Source organism: Orcinus orca, chromosome 3 (genome assembly GCF_937001465.1).
Source record: "Orcinus orca chromosome 3, mOrcOrc1.1, whole genome shotgun sequence".
In the NCBI taxonomy this organism is placed as follows: domain Eukaryota; kingdom Metazoa; phylum Chordata; class Mammalia; order Artiodactyla; family Delphinidae; genus Orcinus; species Orcinus orca.
In genome coordinates this window covers 17412381-17437455 of record NC_064561.1, presented here as the reverse complement: position 1 = coordinate 17437455, position 25075 = coordinate 17412381, and the positions used below count along the sequence as shown (strand labels likewise).

Sequence of the window (25075 nt, the reverse complement as noted above, 5' to 3'; positions counted from 1 at the left end):
AGGGGAAAAGCATTGCATGAATGAGGGTACTGAGGCCCCTAGGGGCCAGAAAGGCAGACTTACCAAATGTGGTGACGAGGTGAGGTTCAGGCGATCTCTTGTCACCCACGGGGAAGCTGCTTTCAGTGGTCCCAGAGGTGACCAGATCCTCTCCCGTGAAGAGGGAGAGGTCCCATGTTGGGTGCCAGAAATCTGTTACTGGTCAGGGTTCTTGGCCTTCCTTAATCAATGGAAATTGGTAAGAAGCCAGACAAGAAATTTGGGCAAGGCTTTACTGGGGGCCCTGCTGCAGCAGGGGGCAGTGAAAACAAGTAACAGGTTCCCTTGCTCGCTCCTGGGTGGGGCTCGCTGGTCCCTTACATGGGGTGAGGTTAGGGGTGTGTCCGGGGGTTGGGCAGGAGGGGTGGCTTAGGTGGTCTGCCCACCCCTTTGATGGTGCACAGGGGGCATGTGCGGTACCCTGTTTTTGCTCCCGGCTCTTCAGAAGTGGCAGTCAGGTTTTTGGTCTTTTTCTATCTTGCTGTTCATAATTTGCCCCAACTGCCCATGCACACAGTACTTTTTAGTCCCTTGTAGTTTCTTCGTATTTTGTTTCTGGAGGAGATGTTTGTCCAGGAGCAAGCACTGCAGCAAAGGGTTCCAGGTCCCAGGTCCCAGCTTGTCTCACCTTTATTTGCCTAGACTTCTCAGACCTGGCGAAGGGACCTGAGGGGCCTCAAGTTAATGTGATTGAAGTCCAGATCTGGGTTTCGAGAGTTCACAACGAAAATGTTACTGAGAAGGGGCTGGGGGACCCCCTCACATGGCCTCCACCACAGAAGACGCGAACTCGCGAAGGCCCCAGCTTTGACCTACCTGAGGCCGGTGCCCAGGGCCGTGAAGTCTGGGACGCATGAGCCCACGTGGGGGCCGCTGTCCGGAGACAGGAGGGCGGGATCCCGGGCGTTGGTCCCCCACCCCGCCCCCTCGTGGTGCTGGTGGCAGCAGCGGATGATGCGGCCCCTTTAAATCCCGGCCGCCCCGCCCTTCGCAGCCGACTCCGCGGCGGCCCGGGATCCAGGCCGGGCCGCGGCTCTCACCGCCCAGCCTAGCCCAGCCTGGCCCGGCCCAAGCGCCGAGCCTAGGAGGTCCACTCCCCGCGCCCCAGAGGAGCCGTCAGCGCGGTGCCCGACCCAGTCCCCAACCCGGCAGGCCCGCCCGCATCCCTGCCCGGCCCCGGGCTCCCAGCCCCTCCCCGCCCCGGGGCCGGGGCCCCTGCAGCCTCCAGGTCCCCGCGCCCCGGCCCCGGCCCCCCCGGGCCATGCGGCCTCGGCCCCGCCGGCGCCCACCGCGCACCTGAGGAGATGAGGCTCCGCAATGGCGCCTTCCTGACGCTGCTGCTCTTCTGCCTGTGCGCCTTCCTCTCGCTCTCCTGGTACGCAGCGCTCAGCGGCCAGAAAGGTGAGCCCCTCCCCCGCCGTCGCCCGCCTCGCGCCCCCTCCCACACCTGGGCGCCGGCGGCCGGAGCGGGGTCCGGGCAGCTGCCGCGGAAAGCGGCCGGAAGCCGACGCGGGCGCCCCTTCGCCGCCCGGGCGGTGCGAGAGGACGCCCCTCCCATCCTCGCTCCCACTTGTTTGCTGCTGGAATAACGAAATTCTCCTCTGGCCTGGGCTGGGCCGCGCCGGTGAGCGGGAGTCGGGTGCCCCGTGCGCGCTCAGGACCGGCCTTCGTGAGTACAGTTCTGCCCGTGTTAGGGCGGGTCGCTCCCTCGGGTGAGCTGGGGACCTCAGAGTTCTCAGAGAGGGACAGGGACACAAGGTCACAGAGGTGGCTGTGCCAGAGGGTCCCCAGGGTACCGCTCCAGGCACCTGGGTACACCGATCCTGAGACACGAGTGAGGAGGCAGCCAGACATCTAGGCAGTACCATCACTTCACACCACCTCTCCACCCCAGCCCACTGTGGGTGCGGCTCCCTGGGGCCTCCACAGCCCTCCTCCAGGACATCTGGCCCCAGGACTCCTCCACAGGGATGTGGGTGCTGCGGAATGCTTCCTGTGGCTACTGGCCCGGGGGGATGCATGGAGGGCCTCATGAGCGCCCCACCCAGTCCTGGCTACCGGTTAACTTATTTTGTGTGGTCTCACCTGAAGTTTGGTTAAGCTGGCCAGTCCACCGTCATGGCCCCTCTGCATCTGGCCAGCACACTTAGGACTGAGGGGGCAGGCCCCAGCACTGGCTGGAGTTGCTCTGTGTTGGTTGGGATGGCTGGGGCTGAGTGGGGCCTTGGCTGAGGGTTGAAGGCTGAGGAGGCGCTCGCAGGCCCTTGTCTACCCAGCCTTTAGCACAGGAGGCACCGGGAAAAGCTGCTTCCTTCCTGCCGTCTGGCTTTCCTGCAGGAGGCCTAAGCAGGATCAGGCTGAGGCCAACTGACCCTCTGCCTCCCTCCCACCTCCTGCTTCCCTGTTCCCCAACAGAGGCTGCGGGAGAAGCTGGAGCCTTTCTCACCCTCCAAGTCCCAGTGTCCCCGCCTGGCTCCTGCCCGCCTGGCTCCTGCCCGCCCAGCTCAGCCCAGCCCTGTTTGGGTGAAGGCCTGGGCTGCCCTAGGGGCTCCAGAGCGCCTGAGGGGAGACCCTCTAGGACTTGGTACATGGAGGGCATGGCTGGGGCGGAGTTCTCCGTAGGTGGGGTGTGTCACCTGGGGGAGGGCATTTTGGACCCTTGAGAGAGTGGCCATGTAAGCAGCCTGGCATGGAGGCCAAGGTGGGGCCATATCTGATGGGCTGGGGCACATTTGTTCAGCTGTGAGTGGAGCGATGACCCCTTGCACCTTGTCCTGGGCTAGGCCGCAGTTCCTGTGTGCCTCCTATGGCAGCCACTGGCCCTCAGCCAGGTGTCAGGAACTGCAGCACCAGCCTCCCACCAGGACACCTTTTCTGTGAGTCTGGCTGGCCACAGTGTCCAGGAGTGAGGGGGATACCCATGGCTCCATTTAGAGCCTACGCTCCCTAAGCAGGGCATCGAGGAGGGCCTGTGGAGCAGGAGAGCACCCCTACTCAAAGAAATGTGGGGCTCAGATGCAGGGGTCCTTGTCCCTTGGGTGTGGCAGTCCAGAAGCCTGTGTGACATGTGACAAGAGGGTCACCTGGGCTTTCCCCATCAAGGGCTGTTACTGTTTTGGGAGTCCCAGTAGGGTCTGGTCTTTGGAAGCTTGAAGAGAAGACTGAGTCTGGGCTCTTATATGAACCTTTCTCATTCTTACATTCAGATGACTGCATTAAGCCCATGGGGAAACCAGACTAAGTCTAAGGCCAGACTGGACCTTGGCTTCCAGCTTGCAGTGAGTAGGAGGCTCAGGAGAGGGCTGGCCCAGGCACCGATGCTTAGAGGAAAGGCAGAGGAAGCCATATCTGTAGGGAAGGGAAGAGGTGGGCAAGAAGCCAGAGAGGAAGGGAAAGCAGGAACAGGTGGCATCCTGGAAGCCAAGGGCCAGGAAGGACACATAGGCCTTAGCAAGACGGACCCTAGATACGGGGTTTCAGGCCCACTTTCATATCCAGCCTTGACCAAATTTATGCAGCAGCTCCACTAATGCTCAAACTGTAGCCCTCAGCCAAGCACCTGCTGAAGGTCTCCAGGGGAAACAGCAAACCCTCCAGGGGGGTGGCCTCAGCCACACAGCCCTCCCCAATGTCTGGGCTGTCCCCTCTCTTGGATTTCAGCAATGATGGATGCCTGTCTTGACCACTGGGAGGGTGGGTGCAAGTCCTGGAGAGGAGGTGAACACCTGCACCCTCTCCATGCCCCTGCCCTACTGCAGGACTTTTTAAAAAATATATTTATTTATTTATTTGGCTGCTCCAGGTCTTAGTTGCCACCCGCGGGATCTTCGTTGCCACCCGCGGGATCTTCGTTGCCACATGTGTGATCTTCCTTGCCATGTGCAGGATCTTTTAGTTGAGACTTGCGAAGTCTTAGTTGCGGCATATGGGATCTAGTTCCCTGACCAGGGATTGAACCTGGGCCCCCTGCATTGGGAGCTCAGAGTCCTAGCCACTGGACCGCAAGGGAAGTCCCCTCACCGCAGGTTAACAGCAGACCTTTGCTGGGCCTGGAACCAGCCTGTGCCCCTCTGAGCCTGTTTCCCCTTCCCTAAGTACAGAGCACAAGGTCTGTGCCCCAGCCTGGCTCTTGAATCTGTTTCTTTAACAAAGAGGGAACCAAAGGGAGGACTGTGGTATCATGGGCTTCAGGTATCCTGATTACTCTGCCTTCTGGTGGAGGAAGGGGCGGGAATGCCTCCAGTAGTGTGACCACAGCTGCCCCCAGGACTTGGGCAGAAGAAGGCTCCTAGGAAGGGAGGCCAGGGTAGGGAGCAGGCTGTGCCCAGGCCTTGGTGGTCAGGGTGATTCAGGTCAGCAGGGCCCACCGCTGCCACTGGCCTGTCCCCCTGGGGCAGGCTAAGGTTGGACAGAGCTCAGCCTACTTAAAGATCAGAGAAGGCCACGGGTTTGCGGGGGGGTGGGGGGGGACGACAGGGGCAGCAACAGCAGTCAGAGGGGGATGAGGTCTCCTTACCCTCCCTCCACTTCACAGAGGTCCCCACTGCAGGGAGCTGCCTTGGGTGTAGCCCGTAGCACAAGGGCTGCCCCTGCAAGACTCAGCAGCTCCACAACACTGGGGTGGCATTGGGGAGGGCATCAGGGACAATAGGTGGGTGGGTAGGGACCCAGGCAGGAGGGAGGCCACCTGCCTGTGTAGGCAGCTCTGAACTCCCTCCTGCTGGGCCTCAGCACCTCCAGTCCCTCCTCCCTACTGGCAGCTGGGCAGGTGAGTGCTGGGGGTGGCCAGCTCCCTGTTCAAGGGGTCAGGTTTCCAGGGTAACCTGGCCTCAGAACCCAGAGCAGAGCCTCAAAGATCTGGTAACCTGACTCCTGACTCCCTCCCCCAGCAGGGCTGTCCCTGAGCACAGAAGCTTGAAGTGGCCTGGCCTTTGGCCCCATGGGCAGGGTGTGGGAAGGGAGATTGGGCAAGCTGCTAACTCTGGAGTGCCTCATCAAGGATCTGCTTGGCTCCCCTGCCCCTCCCCCCACAGCCTCTCCGTCCTGCGTAGGGGCTACCCCTCCCTCTTCCCCAGGACTTACCACTTCAGCCTCTGCCCCAGCTGCAGAGAGGGGGTGTCCTGAGATGACCGAACTTTGCCTTGGTCGTGACCTTTGGTATACCCGATTGTGGGGAGGTGACACCATCCCAGGGCATTCTAGTGGCTGTGACCACCCCTCCTCAAGGGATCAAGGAACATAAGAGCTGCCTGAGGGTGAGAGGGGAGATCTGGAAGGCAACTAGGCCTTGAAGGCTACATGGGTTTTCATCAGGCCCAGAAGAGAAAAGGGGATTCCAGTCAGAAGAGACAGCATGTGTGAAAGCATAGACATCAGACAAGGAAGAGGAGGTGTGTGTGATGGCAAATGAAGAGGGCAAAAGCCGATTAGAAAAGGCCTTGAGAGTGCACAGCCTGGCAGGACCTGGCTGCCTCAGCGGCAGATAACGACGTTGTTGTTGATGTTATTTGTCTCATTCTTGCTCGCTGGGCCCTGCCAGACCAGTGGAGCCAGGTACTTGGCACCCTGGAGATCCCTCTCCACTGTCACGTAGCAGCCCTACCTCTGTGCTGCTTCTGGCCCATGTGCACCCCTAGTGCCTGCACATGGTGCCCAGTTGGAGGTTCTGACACAGGCCCCCCTGGGGTGGCATGGTCTAGGCCTAGGACACATCTCCAGAGAAGCAGGCCTCAGCGCACTTACAGCTCTTGTCCCCTTTCTGCTGCTGACTTGCTGAGGGACCCCTGACTAGTTTCTCAACTTCATTTGCTCCTCTGAGCATTGGGGGCTGTAACTGCAACAGTCCCGACCCACCCACCCCCGCTGGACTGTGTGAGATTGCAAATCCAGAGCTGGTGCCTAGTGTAGAATGACAACCATGAGGACAGTGACAAATGGGTGCATTGGGCTCAGTACTACTTGCAGGATATGGGGGAGAGTCAAGGGAGGTTTTCTGTCCCCATGGGGTCTTGGGGATGGGGCTGCCTGTGATCTCTGTGAACGGGGATGGGAAGCAAAGTGCAGAGACTGAAAGAAGGAACAGGGCAAGGTTGGCCTCAATGCCAAGGGCTCCTTGAGGAAGGTCTGGGTCCTTGTGCCCTGGGTGGGACCTTGGGTGCTCTACTTCCTGGAAGGAGGAGATGCTGCAAGGAGAAGCAAGAGGGGGCTTTGGGAGGAGAGGGGAGGGGATGGAGAGGATTCAGTCTGAGCCTTTTCAGCCTCAGCTTAGGTTTGTCTCACCTGGGGCTGGAAGTGGTCCTGTAGCCCTCCCACTTCAGATGTCTCCTCAATGCAGAAAATAAAGGGAGAGCACTGGAGAGGGCTAATTCCCCCAGTGGAGGCTTTTCTTCCCCAAGTGTGAGTGTCACTGTGACTTCAGAGTGACCCTTATGTAACCCCATGTGGCTCACATGTGGCAGGCATATGAACAGATGTGTAGGCTAACACTCAAGGAGCAGTACCTCAGCTGTATGCTGCCCCCTGGTGACAGCCTGTGTACCACCCACAGGCGATGTGGTGGACGTGTACCAGCGGGAGTTTCTGGCGCTGCGTGACCGGTTGCATGCAGCTGAGCAGGAGAGCCTCAAGCGCTCCAAGGAGCTCAACCTGGTGCTGGACGAGATCAAGAGGGCCGTGTCGGAGAGACAAGCGCTGCGAGACGGAGACAGCAATCGCACCTGGGGCCGCCTAACCGGTGAGCGCAGGAGCGGGAAGTGGCAGGGGATGCGAGGCTGATGGCAGACCGCATTGTCTGACCTGTCCCTTCCCGACCCACCCAGAGGATCCACGCCTGAAGCCGTGGAACGTCTCGCACAAGCACGTGCTGCACCTACCCACTGTCTTCCACCACCTGCCACACCTGCTAGCCAAGGAAAGCAGCCTGCAGCCCGCCGTGCGCGTGGGCCAGGGCCGCACCGGAGGTAGGGGTTGGGGCCCGGGAGTGGCGGGTGGTGGGACGACCCCCACGCAGTGCCCAGTACCAACCCTCCGCGTCCCTGCAGTGTCAGTGGTGATGGGCATCCCCAGCGTGCGGCGCGAGGTGCACTCGTACCTGACTGACACGCTGCACTCGCTCATCTCAGAGCTAAGCCCACAGGAGAAAGAGGACTCGGTCATCGTGGTGCTGATCGCTGAGGCAAGTGGGCTGGGGCACGGGTCGAGGGGACATTCAGAGGAGGACACACGGCACAAAATAACAAGGAGAATGAAAACAGCAACATTTCGGAGGAAAAAACTCTCAGAAGTTCAATCATCAGTTTCACTCACAAACTTAACAAGATAAAAAGTTAAAAGGAAAGACATTTTAGCGCCCCCTCGTGGAGATGCCAGTTATAGTCTGTCCCACCCCTTGGACCGAGGTATCTAAAAGGGCTTTTTCTGAGGCACCTGTGACCCCCAGGCCCAGCCTTACTTAGCCTTCGGGATGGTGGGCTCACTCCCTCCATGTGGGAGAGAAGGCTATGTCCTTCCCTCAGCGCTTTCTTCCAGGCCATTTGGGCTGGCAGCCTGGCTCATGGAGGGCACTTGGTCTCCCCACAGACTGACCCACAGTATACCTCGCTGGTGACGGAGAATATCAAGGCCTTGTGAGTACAGACAGCCCGACAAGGCTGGTGGAGGGAGGACCCTTTGCGGGGTGTTGGGCAGATAGGTGCCGGCTGTGCCCCCCCCCCCAGCAAGATGCGCCATCCCTCTGTGGGAAAGGGTGCTTCCCCTCTTGATGAAAGGGGGTGGGCATGTAGAGATGACCCAACCCCTCTGGAGCCTCAGTGCCTCAGTAGGATGGGTGTGGTGTCAGGGGATGTCTGCCTGGTGGGCCTTAAGAAAAGGACGGGGTCTAGCTAGCTCAGCTCTGTCCCTGCTCCAGTCCCTGGAGGCTGCACACTCACTGGGCCTTCCTGTCCCCCAGGTTCCCTACAGAGATCCATTCTGGGCTCCTAGAGGTCATCTCCCCTTCTCCCCACTTCTACCCTGACTTCTCCCGCCTCCGAGAGTCCTTTGGGGACCCCAAGGAGAGAGTCAGGTACTAGCACTACCCACCTCCCTGTGCCCCCAGCACCTGCCCACCTGTGCTAAGAACCTAGTCTGTGGGTGTATGAGTCCTGGGCACTTCCCTGCAGTGCCTCCATTGTTCCATTGGAGGACCCCTGCATGGGGGTGTGGGGGTCTCCTACCCACTCAGTGGCCTCTGTGGTAGCCACATTGGAGGTGGAGGGGGTCTGAGCTCTTGAGGCCCCTGCCCCTGGCCCACAGGTGGAGGACCAAACAGAACCTTGATTACTGCTTCCTCATGATGTATGCGCAGTCCAAAGGCATTTACTACGTGCAGGTGAGCACTGAGACCCTGTTCTGTCCCTTTTCCCCCTGGACCCTGGATGGGCCTGGGTGGCAAGCCCTGCCCTGCCCCTGTGCCCATCCTGAGTCCCGGCCCCCTTCTACCTACCCACCACTGTGCAGCTGGAGGATGACATCATAGCCAAGCCCAACTACCTGAGCACCATGAAGAACTTCGCACTCCAGCAGCCCTCGGAGGACTGGATGATCCTGGAGTTCTCCCAGCTGGGCTTCATTGGTGTGCCACCCCCCTCCCTGCCCCGCTGACCTAACCAAAATATCTCCATCCAGCCCACTTCTGCCTCTGTCATCATCTCTCAGCCCCACGCCCTGTTCCGAGCCCTAGTACCATGCAGTGTCGTGCTCTGAGCCTTTGCCTGGAGTGCCCGCTGCAGCCCCACCTGGCCTGTTCCTGCCTGCCCTCTGCATCGGGATGTTTGAGCTCACCATCCCGTCTGCTTTCTTGTTACCTGCACCTGCCTGCAGCCAGCCAGAGGTTTTGCTGTGGGACCCTTCCCAGAGTCCCCCACAGGGACTAAGAGGAAGTAGGGCAGGGCAGAGCTGCCTACTCAGCACCCCTTTCCCTCCAATCCCACCCCCAGGGAAGATGTTCAAGTCACTGGACTTGAGCGTCATTGTGGAGTTCATCCTCATGTTCTACCGGGACAAGCCCATCGACTGGCTCCTAGACCATATTCTGTGGGTGAAGGTCTGCAATCCTGAGAAGGATGCGGTGAGCAGAGCCTGCACAGAGGCGGGAGGGGGCGGTGGAGCAAGCAGCCTCCAGTAGGGACTGTGTCGGTGACCATGCACCTGACAGGAGGAGACTGCGCTGCTGGCTGGAGGAGTTTCTGTCTTCAGAGGTAGAGTTGAGTTGAGCCCTAGCGTGTGTCACCCTCCCTCCACAGAAGCACTGTGACCGGCAGAAGGCCAACCTGCGGATCCGCTTTAAGCCATCCCTCTTCCAGCACGTGGGCACTCACTCCTCACTGGCGGGCAAGATCCAGAAACTGAAGGTGGGCAGTGCCACACTCAAGCCTAGTTGAGTACAGCAGAGCCTGGGCTGAGGTTGGACAAGGAGGTAGCAGGGCAAGTCCAGGGCCCACCCTAACACCATTGTCCCTCCTCCACTGTAGGACAAGGACTTTGGGAAGCAGGCACTGCGGAAGGAGCATGTGAACCCGCCAGCGGAAGTGAGCACGAGCCTCAAGACATACCAGCACTTCACCCTGGAGAAGGCCTACCTGCGCGAGGATTTCTTCTGGGCCTTCACGCCCGCTGCAGGGGACTTCATCCGCTTCCGCTTCTTCCAGCCACTGCGACTGGAGCGGTCAGTGCCAGCGCCCACAGGTCCACCTTGGGGGAGGGGCAGGGTGGCTACCAGGGTAGAGGCCTACCACAAATTTCTGAACCTGCAGATTTCCCTCTGTGACCCTCCCCTGCAAATTACTTAACCTTATTAAGTTTTCTTATCTGAAAAGTGGGGCTCAGAACGGTAGTCACTTTGTAAAGACTAAGTCCAGCAGTGCCCACAGGAGCTCAGTGACATTGCCCATCACCATTGTCCTTACAAGTAAGGCCCTGGTTGCCTTGCACAGTCCAACGGCTGCCCCGGGTGGTGCCCAGCCTCACCCAGTACCTCAGGGCCCACCTACTGCACTCCTAGCCCAGGCCTGGCCTTTCTCTGCTGGGTAGTGTGCCTGGGCAGTGCCCCACCCCTGCAGCAGCTCACAGGCCTGTCTGGCCACAGGTTCTTCTTCCGAAGTGGGAACATTGAGCACCCAGAGGACAAGCTCTTCAACACATCTGTGGAGGTGCTGCCCTTTGATGTGAGTGTAGTAGCAGGTGGGTGTGTACTGAGGCCTGCCCCTTCCACAGCCACTGGCTTCAGCCCCTTGATTTTGTCCCCAGAACCTCCAGTCAGACAAGGAGGCCCTGCAGGAGGGCCGTTCAGCCACCCTCCAGTACCCTCGGAGCTCTGATGGCTACCTCCAGATCGGTGAGTGAGGGGCAGTCAAGTGGAGGTGAGGGGAGAGGCAGGAGTCTTGGGACAACCTCTCATTGCTGCACTCCCCCAGGCTCTTTCTACAAGGGTGTGGCACAGGGAGAAGTGGACCCAGCCTTTGGCCCCCTGGAAGCACTGCGCCTCTCCATCCAGACAGACTCGCCGGTGTGGGTCATTCTGAGTGAGGTGATACAGGGCAGGGCTGGGTACAGGGAATGGGGAGCTGTACCAAATAGCTAGACCAGGGCTGCTCTCTGAGACCCCAGCTGACACTGAGCCCTGCTCTTCCAGATCTTCCTGAAAAAGGCTGACTAAGCCAAGGGCTTCTGAGGGTGCGTTTTGGCTGGCCCTGAAGCCCACGAGACCTGGGATGTCGTCGCCGCTGCCCCCGGAGGGCCAGGCGCGGCCACCCCAGTCTGAGGGGTTCTGCCTGGCACCCCACTCCATTGGCCTGGGGTGGCCGCTGGCCCGGAGGCCCCAGGAACTGGTGCTGCCCCGCCCGCCGGCCGCGGGGAAGAGGCAGGAGGCCCCCACACTGTGCCTGAGGCCGGTCCGCGCCGCCCGGAACCGTTCGCATCCTGGCCCCCTTGAGCCAGACCTTTATAGAAGAGCCTTTTCCTGGGCGCCCACTGTCTCCGCGCGAACACTGGAATGCATATACTACTTTATGTGCTGTGTTTTTTATTCTTGGATACATTTGATTTTTTTCACGTTAAGTCCACATATACTTCTATAAGAGCGCTCCTTGTAATAAAGGGTTAATGAAGTGTGTGCCTGCTCCGAGCTCACAGCCTGGCGCCTAGCCGCCCAGCGATACCACCCGGCGACCCCGCCCTCCGCGCAGTTCCGCAGGACCTCGCTCGCATTCTCTGGGAGGGTCCCGGCAGCCCGGTCGGTAACTCGCTGATGGAGCTGGTGCGGAATCTGGGTCCACGCCCCCAAACCGCCCCCACTTCCGTGATAACCCTCCTCGGAGCGCGGCCCCTAGCGCCCATCATACCTCCCCAAGTGCCTGCAGCCGCCTCTCACCAAAGGCATCCCCCCACCTCCTCCTCCCACTCCTTCCTGGGTCTCAGTCCCACCTTTTCCGCCGTCTCCAAGGCCCTGCTCCTGTCCCCAGTCTGTGACTCATTTTAGGTCCTCCCATCCATCTCAGGGCCTTTGTTTTTGCCCTGCTTTGAAAGCTCCTCTGCCTGCTCAGCTAAAAGTCACCTTTTTAGGGACTCTTCCCGGCCAGCAGGCCTTCCTCAGATCTGGTCCCCCGAGACACTAGGACGTTTACTGGAGAGCGCCTCTTAAAACTACATTGATTAAGTTCATCGTCGTTCTCCGCGGGCCGCAACAGGTTGCCCTGAACACTGCATTGTTCTAGATGCCGGTAACCGAGTACCGACCCAAAAAAATCCCCTCGTATCGGCTGTGAAGTCCAGGGTATGAGGAATAGGGCGGCTGAGGGTCAGTGGAGAGGCAGGCCTCATAGGAGGGGGACAGGCGAGGAGAGAGCTGACCGCAGGGAGGAGGAGCCGTGGGGTGAGCCCCGGCGGGAAAGGATGTGTGACTAGCAGCGTGGGGGAGCAGGGCGGGAGAGGACCGGACCCAGGGCCCGATCGAGCCCGTGCCCGAGAGAGGCCTCTTTCCTTCCGCAGCCCGACAGACTGCTGTGGCCTGAAGCTAGGCCCCTCCAAGCTCTACAACCCGCAGGGCGCAACCCACTCCAACCCAGACAGTGCACTCGAGATCACGCTTTAATGAGAGACTGGGATGGGGGCGAGCACCCTCCCCCGTCCTCCAGGAGGCTCCGCCCACCCGGCGTCCTCCGTCTCAGGCCTTCTGCAGCAGTTTCTGGAACTGTCCGAGGAGCGCGGCTGGGAGGAAGTGGGCGAGGAGGCCAAGCGCCGCCAAGGCCACGAGAAGCCAGAGCGCGTACGCGCTCGCGTACAGCGGGGCCAGCCTGCGGGCAGTGCTCAGCGGGGGCGGGGCGGGGGCAATGGCCCCACCCCAACCCTACGGCCCGCCTCCACCAGGGCCCGCCCACCTGCCCCCAAAAGGGAACCGCCTCCAACCAGTCTCCTGGTCCCGCCCGGCATCCGCTTGCGGCCTCTGCGGTCAAGACCCTGCCCACAAGCCAAGCCACCTTTCCCCGCCCCGGTGGACCTCCCGGGAGCCCCGCCCCGGTTCTCACCTTTGCTGCGCAGATCTCGCGTAGCCCTGAAAGTAGCGGAGGCGCGCGAACAGGTATACCAGGCCACACAGTGCTGCCGCCCCTGGGAAAGGGGAGGGCGGGGTGGGGTGAGCCCGCTGATGCGGGGACCCCCGTGGCTCTAGTGCGTGCGCCCCTGGCCCGCTCTCAGACCTTCGTGAAAGAAGATGCCGGCGACCCAGAGCGTGGCGAGGAACAGCGGGAAGTACTCGCTGCAGTTCACTCTGCGGTGGGGGAGGAGCGGCATAAGGGCGCCGGCCTGGGGCCTCCGAGCCTGACCGCCCGGGGCTGCCTAGCTCCCTGCCCCGCGCCCTCCCACCGCGCCTCACTGGGCTCGGTAGATGCGCTGGAACTCCGGCGGGCCGGTGGTGAGCGGCGGAGACACGTGGAAGGCCCTGCGCGCCGAGATCACCTGCAGCGAGAAGTAGGCTGGGGGAGGAGGTGTTGCCGGAGTCAGATCTGGCACCCAGACTCCCGGCCCCGCCTCCAGTCTGGCCGCGCATCTTTTCTTTTCCCAGCTCCACACCCTGCTCGTCACGACTCCCCTTTAAAAGCCCGACCAAGGGGACCGCCAGCCCCTGCTCTTCGAGCTTGCCCTGTGTCCACGACACTCAGTGGGGAGAGCAGGGTGCCGGCCTGGGGCTCTGAGAGGCCCTGTCCAGCCCAGTGAGTGTAAGGGAAGGGATGACACGTCACAGGACACCTGCCCGCAGGACTTTGCTCCTGAATTATTTCACTTGCAAAACACAGGCAAATGTCCAACTCCCACCCTCTAGGCCTGGACTTTGGCCCAGGTCCCTGGAATGGGAGTGCCACCTGAGGGCAGAGTTGGCTGCATCCTTCCAGGTACAAAGGATCACACACCCTGTGGCCAACTGTCCCTGCTCCACCACCCACAGAGCTCACCAGGAGGGACCTCCCGGCCAAGCCTGGGTCGCTGTGCCTCCAAACTGTGGTGTGGGTTCCTGCCTCAGTTTCTCTGTTCAGGCTCTGCCTCAATCTGACAGACACCCTCTCCTCTGCCCCCAGGTGGTTACGGCTGGGACTATTCTAGTCCAACCCCAAGCCACCAGGGCTCTGCCCCTCTCCCTTCCAACATGGGTGGGTACAGAAGGTGGGCTGGCCCTTGAGGGTCTGAGTGCACAGGAGCCCTTCTCTTTGCCTGAGGCCAGGTGCCCACCACACAAACAGTCCCAGTACTGGGTGTCTCCAACTATCTTCCTGCAAGTCCCATGGCCCTGGTGCCCTTGGTGCCAGGCCCTCTGCAGACATATCCCAACCTTAGCGCACTGTGGATACCAAGGGTAGCCTTGCCAGCACAGTGTATGTGAAGAAGGGCTGAGGGCCAAGCTTACTGGTATGGCTGGAGATCAAGTCAGCCTGTCTGCTCAGCCACTCCAGGGCCCCTGCCCCAGGCTGTGTCTTGTCCTAGCCCATACAGTGTGAGGCAATGGTGTCCTCCAAAGCCAGAATATCTATCCCAGGAATGTGTCTCTAGGGCTGGTCTGAGAAGGGCACCAAGCAGGCACCTTTGGGGGCCAAAAAGCAGGTTTCAACCCTGTCTAGCTCCACATGGTTCCAGCATGGAGAGGGTGACTTTGAAGGCAGGCCCAGGGGATGGGGCCCTCCCACTGGGACACCCAGAGAGGGGACTGCTGGGGAGGGCAGGGATCAGCTGGAGTAGGGCTGCATCAAGCCCATGGCTGTCCCACTTCTGTACTCACCATCAGAACACCCATTCATCCTGGCACCCTGCCCCCCTGCTCAGGCCCTAGAGCCCAACATAGCTGGATGCCCCACCTGCTCCCTGAAAGCCCCTGCCCTCCTCCAGGGTTCTTTATGCTGGCTGAGGTGCCACCCTCCAACCCCAAGCCAGGCAGCCCACATGCCTACCTCAGTTGTTACTCAGGGGCCATTTTCCATTTCGCTGCCCATCCCCTAGGTTGCGTACCTCTCAGCCTTGGTCCCTGCTCAGGGTTTCACAGTTTGCCCTGCAGACACCCCTCCAGGGCTTCCCCCTCCCCACTTGGGGAAAATGCAAGCCCCTCTGCCCTCTGGTGGGGGCCAGAAGAGCTTTCATACCAGGAGTCTGGGCTGTCCCTCACCTGGGCCTGGACCCCAGCACCTCCCCAGTGCCTAGAGGGCAGAAGGCAGACTGCAGGGGTCCGAAGCCCACCCACTGCCAGAGCAGAAGCCAGCCCACCTTGCTGCAAGACTCCCAGGAGGGTGACAGAGGCCAGAAGAGCCACTTCGTCCTTCATGGTGGCGGTGGCTCTGTCGGGCCAGGCTGGACTCTGAGAGGGCTAGCTGTGGGGCTCTTATCACCCTTGTCTGCTGCTCAGAGGCTGGCCCAGAAGAGGAAGAGTGGCGCGCTCTCCCCGCCCCTTCTCAGTGGAGGGGGTTGGGGAAGGGGGCGTGACCATTGCCTGAGAGACCTGGGGAGCCTGGTCAGGCTGAGCAAGTGGAAACCAGGGCCAGAGCTTCCCTGGTGGCGCAGTGTTAAGAATCCGTGAACACAGCCTGCAGGGGGTTAGTGCACCACGGCTAGGGCTAGCCGGGAGGGAGTCCTGGGAAAAGTCTGGACCTGCCGAAGAGGCAAGAGACTTTTTCTTCCCTCTTTGTTTCCTGGTGCGCGAGGAGAGGGGATTAAGAGCGCTCCTTAAAGGAGCTCCAGAGACCCGCGGCTAACAGCGCGGACCCCAGAGACGGGCATGAGACGCTAAGGCTGCTGCTGCCGCCACCAAGAAGCATGTGTGCGAGCACAGGTCACTATCCACACCCCCGTTCCGGGGAGCCTGTGAAGCCCGCCACTGCTAGGGTCCCGGGATCCAGGGACAACTCCCCCGGGAGAACGCACGGCGCGCCTCAGGCTGGTACAACGTCACGCTGGCCTCTGCCGCCGCAGGCTCGCCCCGCACTCCGTACCCCTCCCTCCCCCCGGCCTGAGTGAGCCAGAGTCCCCGAAGCAGCTGCTCCTTTAACCCTGTCCTGTCTGAGCGAAGAACAGACGCCCTCTGGCGACCTACACGCAGAGGCGGGGCCAAATCCAAAACTGAGCCCCTGGAGCTGTGAGAACAAAGAGAAAGGGAAATCTCTCCCAGCAGCCTCAGAAGCAGCGGATTAAAGCTCCACAATCAACTTGATGTACCCTGCATCTGTGGAATACATGAATAGACAACGAATCATCCCAAATTGAGGAGGTGGACTTTGAGAGCAAGATTTATGATTTTTCCCCTTTTCCTCTTTTTGTGTGTATGTGTATGCTTCTGTGTGAGATTTTGTCTGTATAGCTTTGCTTCCACCATTTGTCGTAGGGTTCTATACATCCTCTTTTTTTTTTCTTTAAAAATTTTTTTTTCTTAATAATTATTTTTTATTTTAATAACTTTATTTTATCTTCTTTCTTTCTTTCCTTCCTTCCCTCCTTCCTTCCTTTCTCCCTCCCTCCCTCCCTTCCTCCTTTCTTTCTTTCTTCCTTTCTTTCTTTCTTTCTTTCTTCCTTCCTTCCTTCCTTCCTTCCTTCCTTTCTTTCTTTCTTTCTCTTTCTTCCTTTCTTTCTTTCTTTCTTTCTTCCTTCCTTCCTTCCTTCCTTCCTTCCTTTCTTTCTTTCTTTCTCTTTCTTTCTTTCTTTCTTTCTTTCTTTCTTTCTTTCTTTCTTCTTTCTTTCTTTCTTTCTTTCTTTCTTTCTTTCTTTCTTTCTTTTTTTCTTTCTTTCTTTCTTTCTACTTTTTCTCCCTTTTATTCTGAGCCATGTGGATGAAAGCCTCTTAGTGCTGCAGCCAGGAGTCAGTGCTGTGCCTCTGAGGTGGGAGAGCCAACTTCAGGACACTGGTCCACAAGAGACCTCCCAGCTCCACATAATATCAAACGGCAAAAATCTCCCAGAGATCTCCATCTCAACACCAGCACCCAGCTTCACTCAACAACCAGCAAGCTACAGTGCTGGACACCCTATGCCAAACAACTAGCAAGAAAGGAACACAGCCCCATCCATTAGCAGAGAGGCTGCCTAAAATCATAATAAGTCCACAGACACCCCAAAACACACCACCAGACGTGGACCTGCCCACCAGAAAGACAAGATCCAGCCTCATGCACCAGAACACAGGCACTAGTCCCCTCCACCAGGAAGCCTACACAACTGTCTGAACCAACTTTAGCCACTGGGGACAGACACCAAAAACAACAGGAACTGCGAACCTGCAGCCTGCAAAAAGGAGACCCCAAACACAGTAAGTTAAGTAAAATGAGAATACAGAGAAATACACAGCAGATGAAGGAGCAAGATAAAAACCCACCAGACCTAACAAATGAGGAGGAAATAGGCAGTCTACCTGAAAAAGAATTCAGAATAATGATAGTTAAGATGATCCAAAATCTTGGAAATAGAATGGACAAAATGCAAGAAACATTTAACAAGGATCTAGAAGAACTAAAGATGAAACAAGCAACGATGAACAACACAATAAATGAAATTAAAAATACTCTAGATGGGATCAATAGCAGAATAACTGAGGCAGAAGAACGGATAAGTGTCCTGGAAGATAAAGTAGTGGAAATAACTACTGCAGAACAGAATAAAGAAAAAAGAATGAAAAGAACTGAGGACAGTCTCAGAGACCTCTGGGACAACATTAAACGCACCAACATTCGAATTATATGGGTTTCAGAAGAAGAAGAGAAAAAGAAAGGGACTGAGAAAATATTTGAAGAGATTATAGTTGAAAACTTCCCTAATATGGGAAAGGAAATAGTTAATCAAGTCCAGGAAGCACAGAGAGTCCCATACAGGATAAATCCAAGGAGAAATACGCCAAGACACATATTAATCAAACTGTCAAAAATTAAATACAAAGAAAACATATTAAAAGCAGCAAGGGAAAACCAACAAAAAACACACAAGGGAATCCCCATAAGGTTAACAGCTGATCTTTCAGCAGAAACTCTGCAAGCCAGAAGGGACTGGCAGGACATATTTAAAGTGAGGAAGGGGCTTCCCTGGTGGCGCAGTGGTTGACAGTCCGCCTGCCGATGCAGGGGACACGGGTTCGTGCACCGGTCCGGGAAGATCCCACATGCCGCGAAGTGGCTGGGCCCGTGAGCCATGGCCGCTGAGCCTGCGCGTCTGGAGCCTGTGCTCCGCAACGGGAGAGGCCACAGCAGTGAGACGCCCGCGTATCGCAAAAAAAAAAAAAAAAAAAAAAGTGAGGAAGGAGAAAAACCTGCAACCAAGATTACTCTACCCATCAAGGATCTCATTCAACTGAAAGCATTTCCTCTAAGATCAGGAACAAGACAAGGATGTCCGCTCTCACTACTATTATTCAACATAGTTTTGGAGTCCTAGCCACAGCAATCAGAGAAGGAAAATAAATAAAAGGAATACAAATTGGAAAAGAAGAATTAAAACTACCACTGTTTGCAGATAACATGATACTATACATAGAGGATCCTAAAGATGCCGCCAGAAAACTACTAGGGCTAATCAATGAATTTGGTAAAGTTGCAGGATATAAAATTAATGCACAGAAATCTCTTTCATTCTTATATACTAATGATGAAATATCTGAAAGAGAAATTAAGGAAACACTCCCATTTACCATTGCAACAAAAAGAATAAAATACCTAGGAATAAACCTACCTAGGGAGACAAAAGACCTGTATGCAGAAAACTATAAGACACTGATGAAAGAAATTAAAGGTGATACCAGCAGATGGGGAGATATACCATGTTCTTGGATTGGAAGAATCAATATTGTGAAAATGACTATATTACCCAAAGCAATCTACAGATTCAATGCAATCCCTATCAAATTACCAATGGCATTTTTTTTACAGAACTAGAACAAAAAAAAATCTTAAAATTTGTATGGAGACAAAAAAGACCCTGAATAGCCAAAGCAGTCTTGAGGGAAAAAAGTGGAGCTGGAGGAATCAGAATCCCCGACTTCAGACTATACTACAAAGCTACAGTAATCAAGGCAATACAGTACTGGCACAAAAACAGAAACATAGATCAATGGAGCAAGATAGAAAGCCCAGAGATAAACCCATGCACCTATGGTCAACTAATCTATGACAAAGGAGGCAAAGATATACAATGCAGAAAAGACAGTCTCTTCAAGAAGTGGTGCTGGGAAAACTGGACAGCTACATGTAAAAGAATGAAATTAGAACACTCCTTAACACCATACACAAAAATAAATTCAAAATGGATTAGAAACCTAAATGTAAGACCAGACACTATAAAACTCTTAGAGGAAAACATAGGAAGAACACTCTTTGACATAAATCACAGCAAGATCTTTTTTGACCCACCTCCTAGAGTAATGGAAATAAAAATAAACAAATGGGACCTAATGAAACTTCAAAGCTTTTGCACAACAAAGGAACCCATAAGACGAAAAGACAACCCTCAGAATGGGAGAAAATATTTGCAAATGAATCAATGGACAAAGGATTAATCTCCAAAATATATAAACAGCTCATGCAGCTCAATATTAAAGAAACAAACAACCCAATCCAAAAATGGGCAGAAGACCTAAATAGAGCTCTCTCCAAAGAAGAGATACAGATGGCCAAGAAGCACGTGAAAAGCTGCTCAACATCACTAATTATTGAGAAATGCAAATCAAAACTACAATGAGATATCACCTCACACCAGTTAGAATGGGCATCATCACAAAATCTACAAACAACAAATGCTGGAGAGGGTGCGGAAAAAAGGGAACCCTCTTGCACTGTTGGTGGGAATGTAAATTGATACAGCCACTATGGAGAACAGTATGGAGGTTCCTTAAAAAACTAAAAATAGAATTACCATATGATCCAGCAATCCCACTACTGGGCATATACCAGGAGAAAACCATAATTCAAAAAGACACATGCACCCCAATGTTCATTGCAGCACTATTTACAATAGCCAGGTCATGGAAGCAACCTAAATGCCCATCAACAGACGAATGGATAAAGAAGATGTGGTACATATATACAATGGTATATTACTCAGCCATAAAAAGGAACGAAATTGGGTCATTTTTTGAGATGTGGATGGATCTAGAGACTGTCATACAGAGTGAAGTAAGTCAGAAAGAGAAAAACATATCGTATATTAACGCATATATGTGGAACCTAGAAAAATGGTACAGATGAACCGGTTTGCAGGGCAGAAATTGAGACACAGATGTAGAGAACAAACGTATGGACACCAAGGGGGGAAAGTGGCGAGGGGGTGGGGGTGGGGGTGTGATGAATTGTGCGATTGGGATTGACATGTATACACTGATGTGTATAAAATGGATGACTAATAAGAACCTGCGGTATAAAAAAGTTTTTTAATTTTTAAAAATTAAGAAAAATTTTTTAAAAAGAAAAGAAACCACAATCTCAGTACCATAGACAATCATAAGCAGTACACAACTCACACCCTAAGCTTAAATTTAAAAAAAAAGGTTTATTTTGAAATTGTTTTACTTACAAAAAATTTTGCACAAATAGCACACATTTCCCATCACCCAGCTTCCTCTAATGTTAACATCTTATATAATTATGATTCAATTATGTAAACTCAGAAATTAACATTGATACAATACTATCAGCCATTTTACAGATCTTATTGAAGTTTCACCAATTGTGCCACTAAAATAGTACAAAGACCTCTAAAACATTACTCAGAGTTGTGGCAGACACAAAACACATATCGTTCGATTCCCTTTATATGAAATGTCCAGAAAAGACAAATCCATAGAGACAGAAAACAGATCACTGGTGGCCAGGGGCCGGGAGCATTACTGGGATGATGAAAATGTACTAAAACTGAATTGTGGTGAACTTCGCACAACTCTGTAAATTCACCAAAAATCGTTGAATTTTATACTTAAGATGGGCATATGTTATGGTATGTAAATTATACCTCAATAAAGTTGTTTTTAAAAAATAGTACAAAAGCCAGGCAGCCGGAGCCCTCCAATGTTACCGCACCGCCGCCTTGACGGCGGGTACGGTGCGCCGCCTCTTGGCCGTGTCAGCGGTAACGAGAGCGGCAGGGGACGAGGCGCCGCGCAGTCCCCTGGGGACCCCAGGAGGCAGCCACAGCACACTCCACCAGGCCCCACTGCAGTCGCTGGAGCCGGCCGGAAAGGGCGGAGGCAGGGGCTCTGGCAGCGCCTCCTACCCAGCCGACCCCTCGACCCCTCGTACCCCGCGGACTTGGAGGGCTCGGTTTCACCACCACCCCAGGCCCCCGCTGACTTTGACTTGGCCTCTCGGTCTGCGGGTGAGGGAAGCGATCAATGGCCTTCCCACCGCACCCACTCCGGGGGCCTGCTCAGCGCGCGAAGCGCTCCCTCGCTAGGGAAGGCGGCGTAGGGTGCAGGAGGAGGGGGCACATAGAAAAAATATTGACTGGGACTTCCCTGTTGGTCCAGTGGTTAAGCCTCCGTGTTTCCAGTGCAGAGGGTCTGGGTTCCATCCCTGGTCGGGAAACTAGATCCCACAGGTCTTAACTAAAGAGAATGGACTTGAGGACATAGGGAGGGGGAAGGGTAAGCTGGGACGAAGTGAGAGAGTGGCATGGACATATATACACTACCAAATGTAAAACAGATAGCTAGTGGAAAGCAGCCGCATAGCACAGGGAGATCCGCTGGGTGCTTTGTGACCACCTAGAGGGGTGGGATAGGGAGGGTGGGAGGGAGATGCAAGAGGGAGGAGATATGGGGACATATGTATATGTATAGCTGATTCACTTTGTTATAAAGCAGAAGCTAACACACCATTGTAAAGCGATTATACTCCAATAAAGATGTTAAAAAAAAAGTTAACATGTTACATAAAAACAGTACTGTGATTAAAACCAGGAGACTAACATTGATCCAAGACTATTAATCTACAGACCTTAACCAAATTTCAGTATGTTGTCCCATAACATCCTTTTTCTGGTCCAGGATCATGTGTCCTTGGTCTCCTCCAATCTGAGACAATTGGATGGGTCTTCAGTGTGCTTTCAGTGATCTGTCATAATCTCAACGCTGATGAAGAATGTGAGTTATTTTGTAGATGACTCTCAATTTGGATTTTCTGATGTCTTTACATGATTATACTTTTTAAAAAGATTTTATTTATTTTATTTGTGGCTGTGTTGGGTCTTCATTGCTGCGTGCAAGCTTTCTCTAGTTGTGCTGAGAGGGGGCTACTGTTTGTTGCGGTATGTGGGCTTCTCATTGCGGTGTCTTCTCGTTGCGAAGCACAGGCTATATGCGCGTGGGCTTCAGTAGTTGTGGCGCATGGGTTCAGTTGCTCCACAGTGGGATCTTCCCGGACCAGGGCTTGAACCCATGTCCTCTGCATTGGCAGCTGGATTCTTAACCACTGTGCCACCAGGGAAGCCCTCTTTACATGATTAGACTGAGGTTATTCATTTGGGCAAGAATGCCACTGAAGTGATGTGTGTCCATGCTTCTTCTCACAACCCTAAGCTTTCTGCACAAGGAAATAACATTTGTTATGATGGCACGTCTTGCTCTTGACCTAACCCACTTGTTCCCAGCTCATGCTCCACCCTGTAGAATCACCTTGCAGATTCATGGCTCTGACCTTAGCCCTCCTCAGCCTGATTCTGTTTGGGCACCTGGGGTCCCTTATGCACCCCCAGGATCCCTGAGCACCTTTCCCGGGCAGCCCTGTCCCTTTCTGTTTTCCTTGTTGGATTTCTATCTCCCCACCCTTCCAAGAGTACCTGGGAGGAGATGACTGCTCTCTGCCTGGTCCCCAAGTCCCGCATGTTGTTGATGCTCAAAGAAACATACCAATGAATGAGCAAATGACTATCAAGTTGGCCTGGCTGCCTTCCCTCTATTCTCTCCCTTTTCACCAGCTCTACAGCTTTATCTTTTCCAAAATGTCATATGATTGGAATCATACAGTATGTAGCCTTTTCATATTGGCTTCTCTCACTTAGTAATATGCATTTAAAGCTCCTCCATGTCTTTTCATGACTTAATAGCTCATTTCTTTTCAGTGCTGAATTATATTCCGTTATCTGGGTGTATCACAATTTATCCATTCACTACTAAAGGACATCTTGGTTGCTTTCAAGTTTTAGCAATTATGAGTAAAGCTGCTATAAACATCTATGTGGAGGTTTTTGCCTAGATGTAAGTTCTCAACTCATTTGGGTAAATACCAAGGACTACGATTGCTGGATTGTATGGTAAGAGCATGTTTAGTTTTGTAAGAAACTAGCAAGCTGTTTTGCAAGGTAGCTGTACCATTTTGCATTCCCACCAGCAATAAATGAGACCTCCTGTTGCTCCACATCTTTGCCAGTATTTGGTGGTGTCAGCATTCTGGATTTTGCCATTCCAGTAGATGTACGTGGTATCTTCTTTTAATTTGCATTTCCCTAATGACATATGATGTGGAACATCTTTTCATATGCTTATTTGCCATCTGTATATCTTCTTTGGTGAGGTGTGTGTTAAGGTCATATGACTGTTTTTTTAAATTGAGTTGTTTGTTTTCTTATTGTTGAGTTTTAAGAGTTATTTGTACACTTTGGATAATAGTCCTTTATCAGATGTGTCTTTTGCAAATATTTTCTCCCAATTTGTGGCTTGTCTTCTCATTCTCTTGACAGTGTCTTTGACAGAGTTTCTGCTCTGTCAAGGACAAATTTTAATGAAGATAAATTTTAAATCTGTATTATCAATTATTTCTTTCATGGATTGTGCCTTTGGTGTTGTATCTAAAAACTCATCACCATACCCAAGGTATCTTCTAGGAATTTTATAATTTTGCATTTTACATTTAAATCTATGATTCATTTTGAGTTAATATTCGTGAAGAAGGTAAATAAAGTCTGTGTCTAGATTAATTTTTTTGCATGTGGATGTCCATTTGTTCCAGCACCATTTGTTGAAAAGACTATATTTTTTCCATTATATTGCCTTTGCTCTTTGCCAAAGATCAGTTGACTACATATATATATATATATATGTTTATATATATATAAATATATATATTTATATATATTTAAATATATATATATTTATATATGTTATATATATATGTTTATATACATAAATATATATATTATATTAATATATATTAATAATATATATATAAATATATATATAAATATATATAAACATATATATATTATATATATGTTTATATATATAATATGTATAAATATATATTAATAATATATATATTTAAATATATATATTTATATATGTTATATATGTTTATATATATATAAACATCTTTATTGGAGTATAATTCCGATAAAGATGTTAATATATATATATATATTTTTTTTTTTTTTTTTTTTTTTTTGCGGTACGCAGGCCTCTCACTGTTGTGGCCTCTCCCGTTGCGGAGCACAGGCTCCGGACGCGCAGGCTCAGCGGCCATGGCTCACAGGTCCAGCTCTGCGGCATGTGGGATCTTCCCGGACCAGGGCTTGAACCCGTGTCCCCTGCATCGGCAGGCGGACTCTCAACCACTGCGCCACCAGAGAAGCCCTGGAGTATATTTGCTTTACAGTGTTGTGTTAGTTTCTACTGTATAACAAAGTGAATGAGCTATATGTATACATGTATCCCCAAATCCCCTCCCTATTGCGTCTCCCTCCCACCCTCACTATCCCACCCCTCTAGGTGGTCACAAAGCACCAAGCTGATCTCCCTGTGCTATGCAGCTGCTTCCCACTAGCTATCTACTTTACATTTGGTAGTGTATATATGTCAATGCTACTCTCTCACTTCATCCCAGCTTACCCTTCCCACTCCCCGTGTCCTCAAGTCCAAAGATCAGTTGACTATATTTATGTGGGTCTATTTCTGAGCTTTCTATTCTGTCCCATTGATAGACAAATAGTTTGTTCTTTCACCAATACTACACTGTCTTGATTACTATAGCTTTATAGTGATTTTTTTAAATTTTATTTTTATTTATTTATTTTTTGTTGCATTGGGTCTTCGTTGCTGTGCGCAGGCTTTCTCTAGTTGCGGCAAGCAGGGGCTACTCTTTGTTGTCGTGCGCGGGTTTCTCATTGCAGTGGCTTCTCTTGTTGCAGAGCACGGGCTCTAGGCACGCGGGTCTCAGTAGTTGTGACACATGGGCTTAGTAGTTGTGGCTCGCGGGCTCTTGAGTGCAGGCTCAGTAGTTGTGGCACACGGGCTTAATTCCTCTGTGACATGTGGGATCTTCCCGGAGCAGGGCTCGAACCTGTGTCCCCTGCATTGGCAGGTGGATCCTTAACCACTGCATTACCAGGGAAGTCCTATAGTGATTCTTGAAGTCAGGTAGTGTCAGCCCTCCAACTCTGCTCTCCTTCAATATTGAGTTGGCTATCTGGGCCTTTTGCCTCTCTATGTAAAATTTAGAACCAGATTGTTGATGTCCACAAAATAATTTGCAGCAGTTTTTACTGGAATTGCTTTGAGTCCATTGAT

General features: G+C 53.3%; 2 protein-coding genes and 1 long non-coding RNA gene across 9 annotated transcripts; 1 reads left to right on the top strand and 2 right to left on the bottom strand.

Moving 5' to 3' along the window:
* Window positions 1-258: 258 nt before the first annotated feature.
* On the bottom strand, window positions 259-1466 carry LOC117198192 (uncharacterized). 3 transcript variants are annotated; one of them, XR_004479221.2, is made up of 2 exons: window positions 1336-1466; window positions 259-705 (listed from the first exon to the last, which is right to left on the bottom strand). It is a non-coding gene; the product is annotated as an uncharacterized LOC117198192 (long non-coding RNA). The 3 variants fall into 3 exon arrangements; XR_004479222.2 differs by having other exon boundaries at window positions 259-742; window positions 1336-1459; XR_007476576.1 differs by lacking the exon at window positions 1336-1466 and adding an exon at window positions 856-992 and having other exon boundaries at window positions 259-742.
* Window positions 1306-11188, top strand: MGAT4B (alpha-1,3-mannosyl-glycoprotein 4-beta-N-acetylglucosaminyltransferase B). 5 transcript variants are annotated; one of them, XM_033413437.2, is made up of 15 exons: window positions 1306-1440; window positions 6587-6772; window positions 6858-6998; window positions 7161-7213; window positions 7618-7664; window positions 7988-8101; window positions 8332-8407; window positions 8536-8650; window positions 9015-9145; window positions 9321-9428; window positions 9549-9742; window positions 10163-10241; window positions 10324-10411; window positions 10491-10603; window positions 10709-11188. In XM_033413437.2, exons 1-15 carry the CDS (start codon window positions 1344-1346, stop codon window positions 10730-10732), a joined length of 1566 nt encoding a protein of 521 aa, XP_033269328.1. In that variant the 5' UTR covers window positions 1306-1343; the 3' UTR covers window positions 10733-11188. The 5 variants fall into 5 exon arrangements, 4 of the variants coding, with proteins under 4 accessions (XP_033269328.1, XP_004284095.1, XP_049564193.1 ...); XM_004284047.4 differs by having other exon boundaries at window positions 7080-7213; XM_049708236.1 differs by lacking the exon at window positions 7988-8101.
* A 956-nt stretch (window positions 11189-12144) lies between these two features.
* On the bottom strand, window positions 12145-15094 carry LTC4S (leukotriene C4 synthase). Its single transcript, XM_004284046.4, has 5 exons — window positions 14821-15094; window positions 12947-13046; window positions 12771-12841; window positions 12600-12681; window positions 12145-12368 (listed from the first exon to the last, which is right to left on the bottom strand). The coding sequence occupies exons 1-5, from the start codon at window positions 14876-14878 to the stop codon at window positions 12239-12241; spliced, it is 441 nt and encodes a 146-aa protein (XP_004284094.1). The 5' UTR covers window positions 14879-15094; the 3' UTR covers window positions 12145-12238.
* Window positions 15095-25075: the final 9981 nt, after the last annotated feature.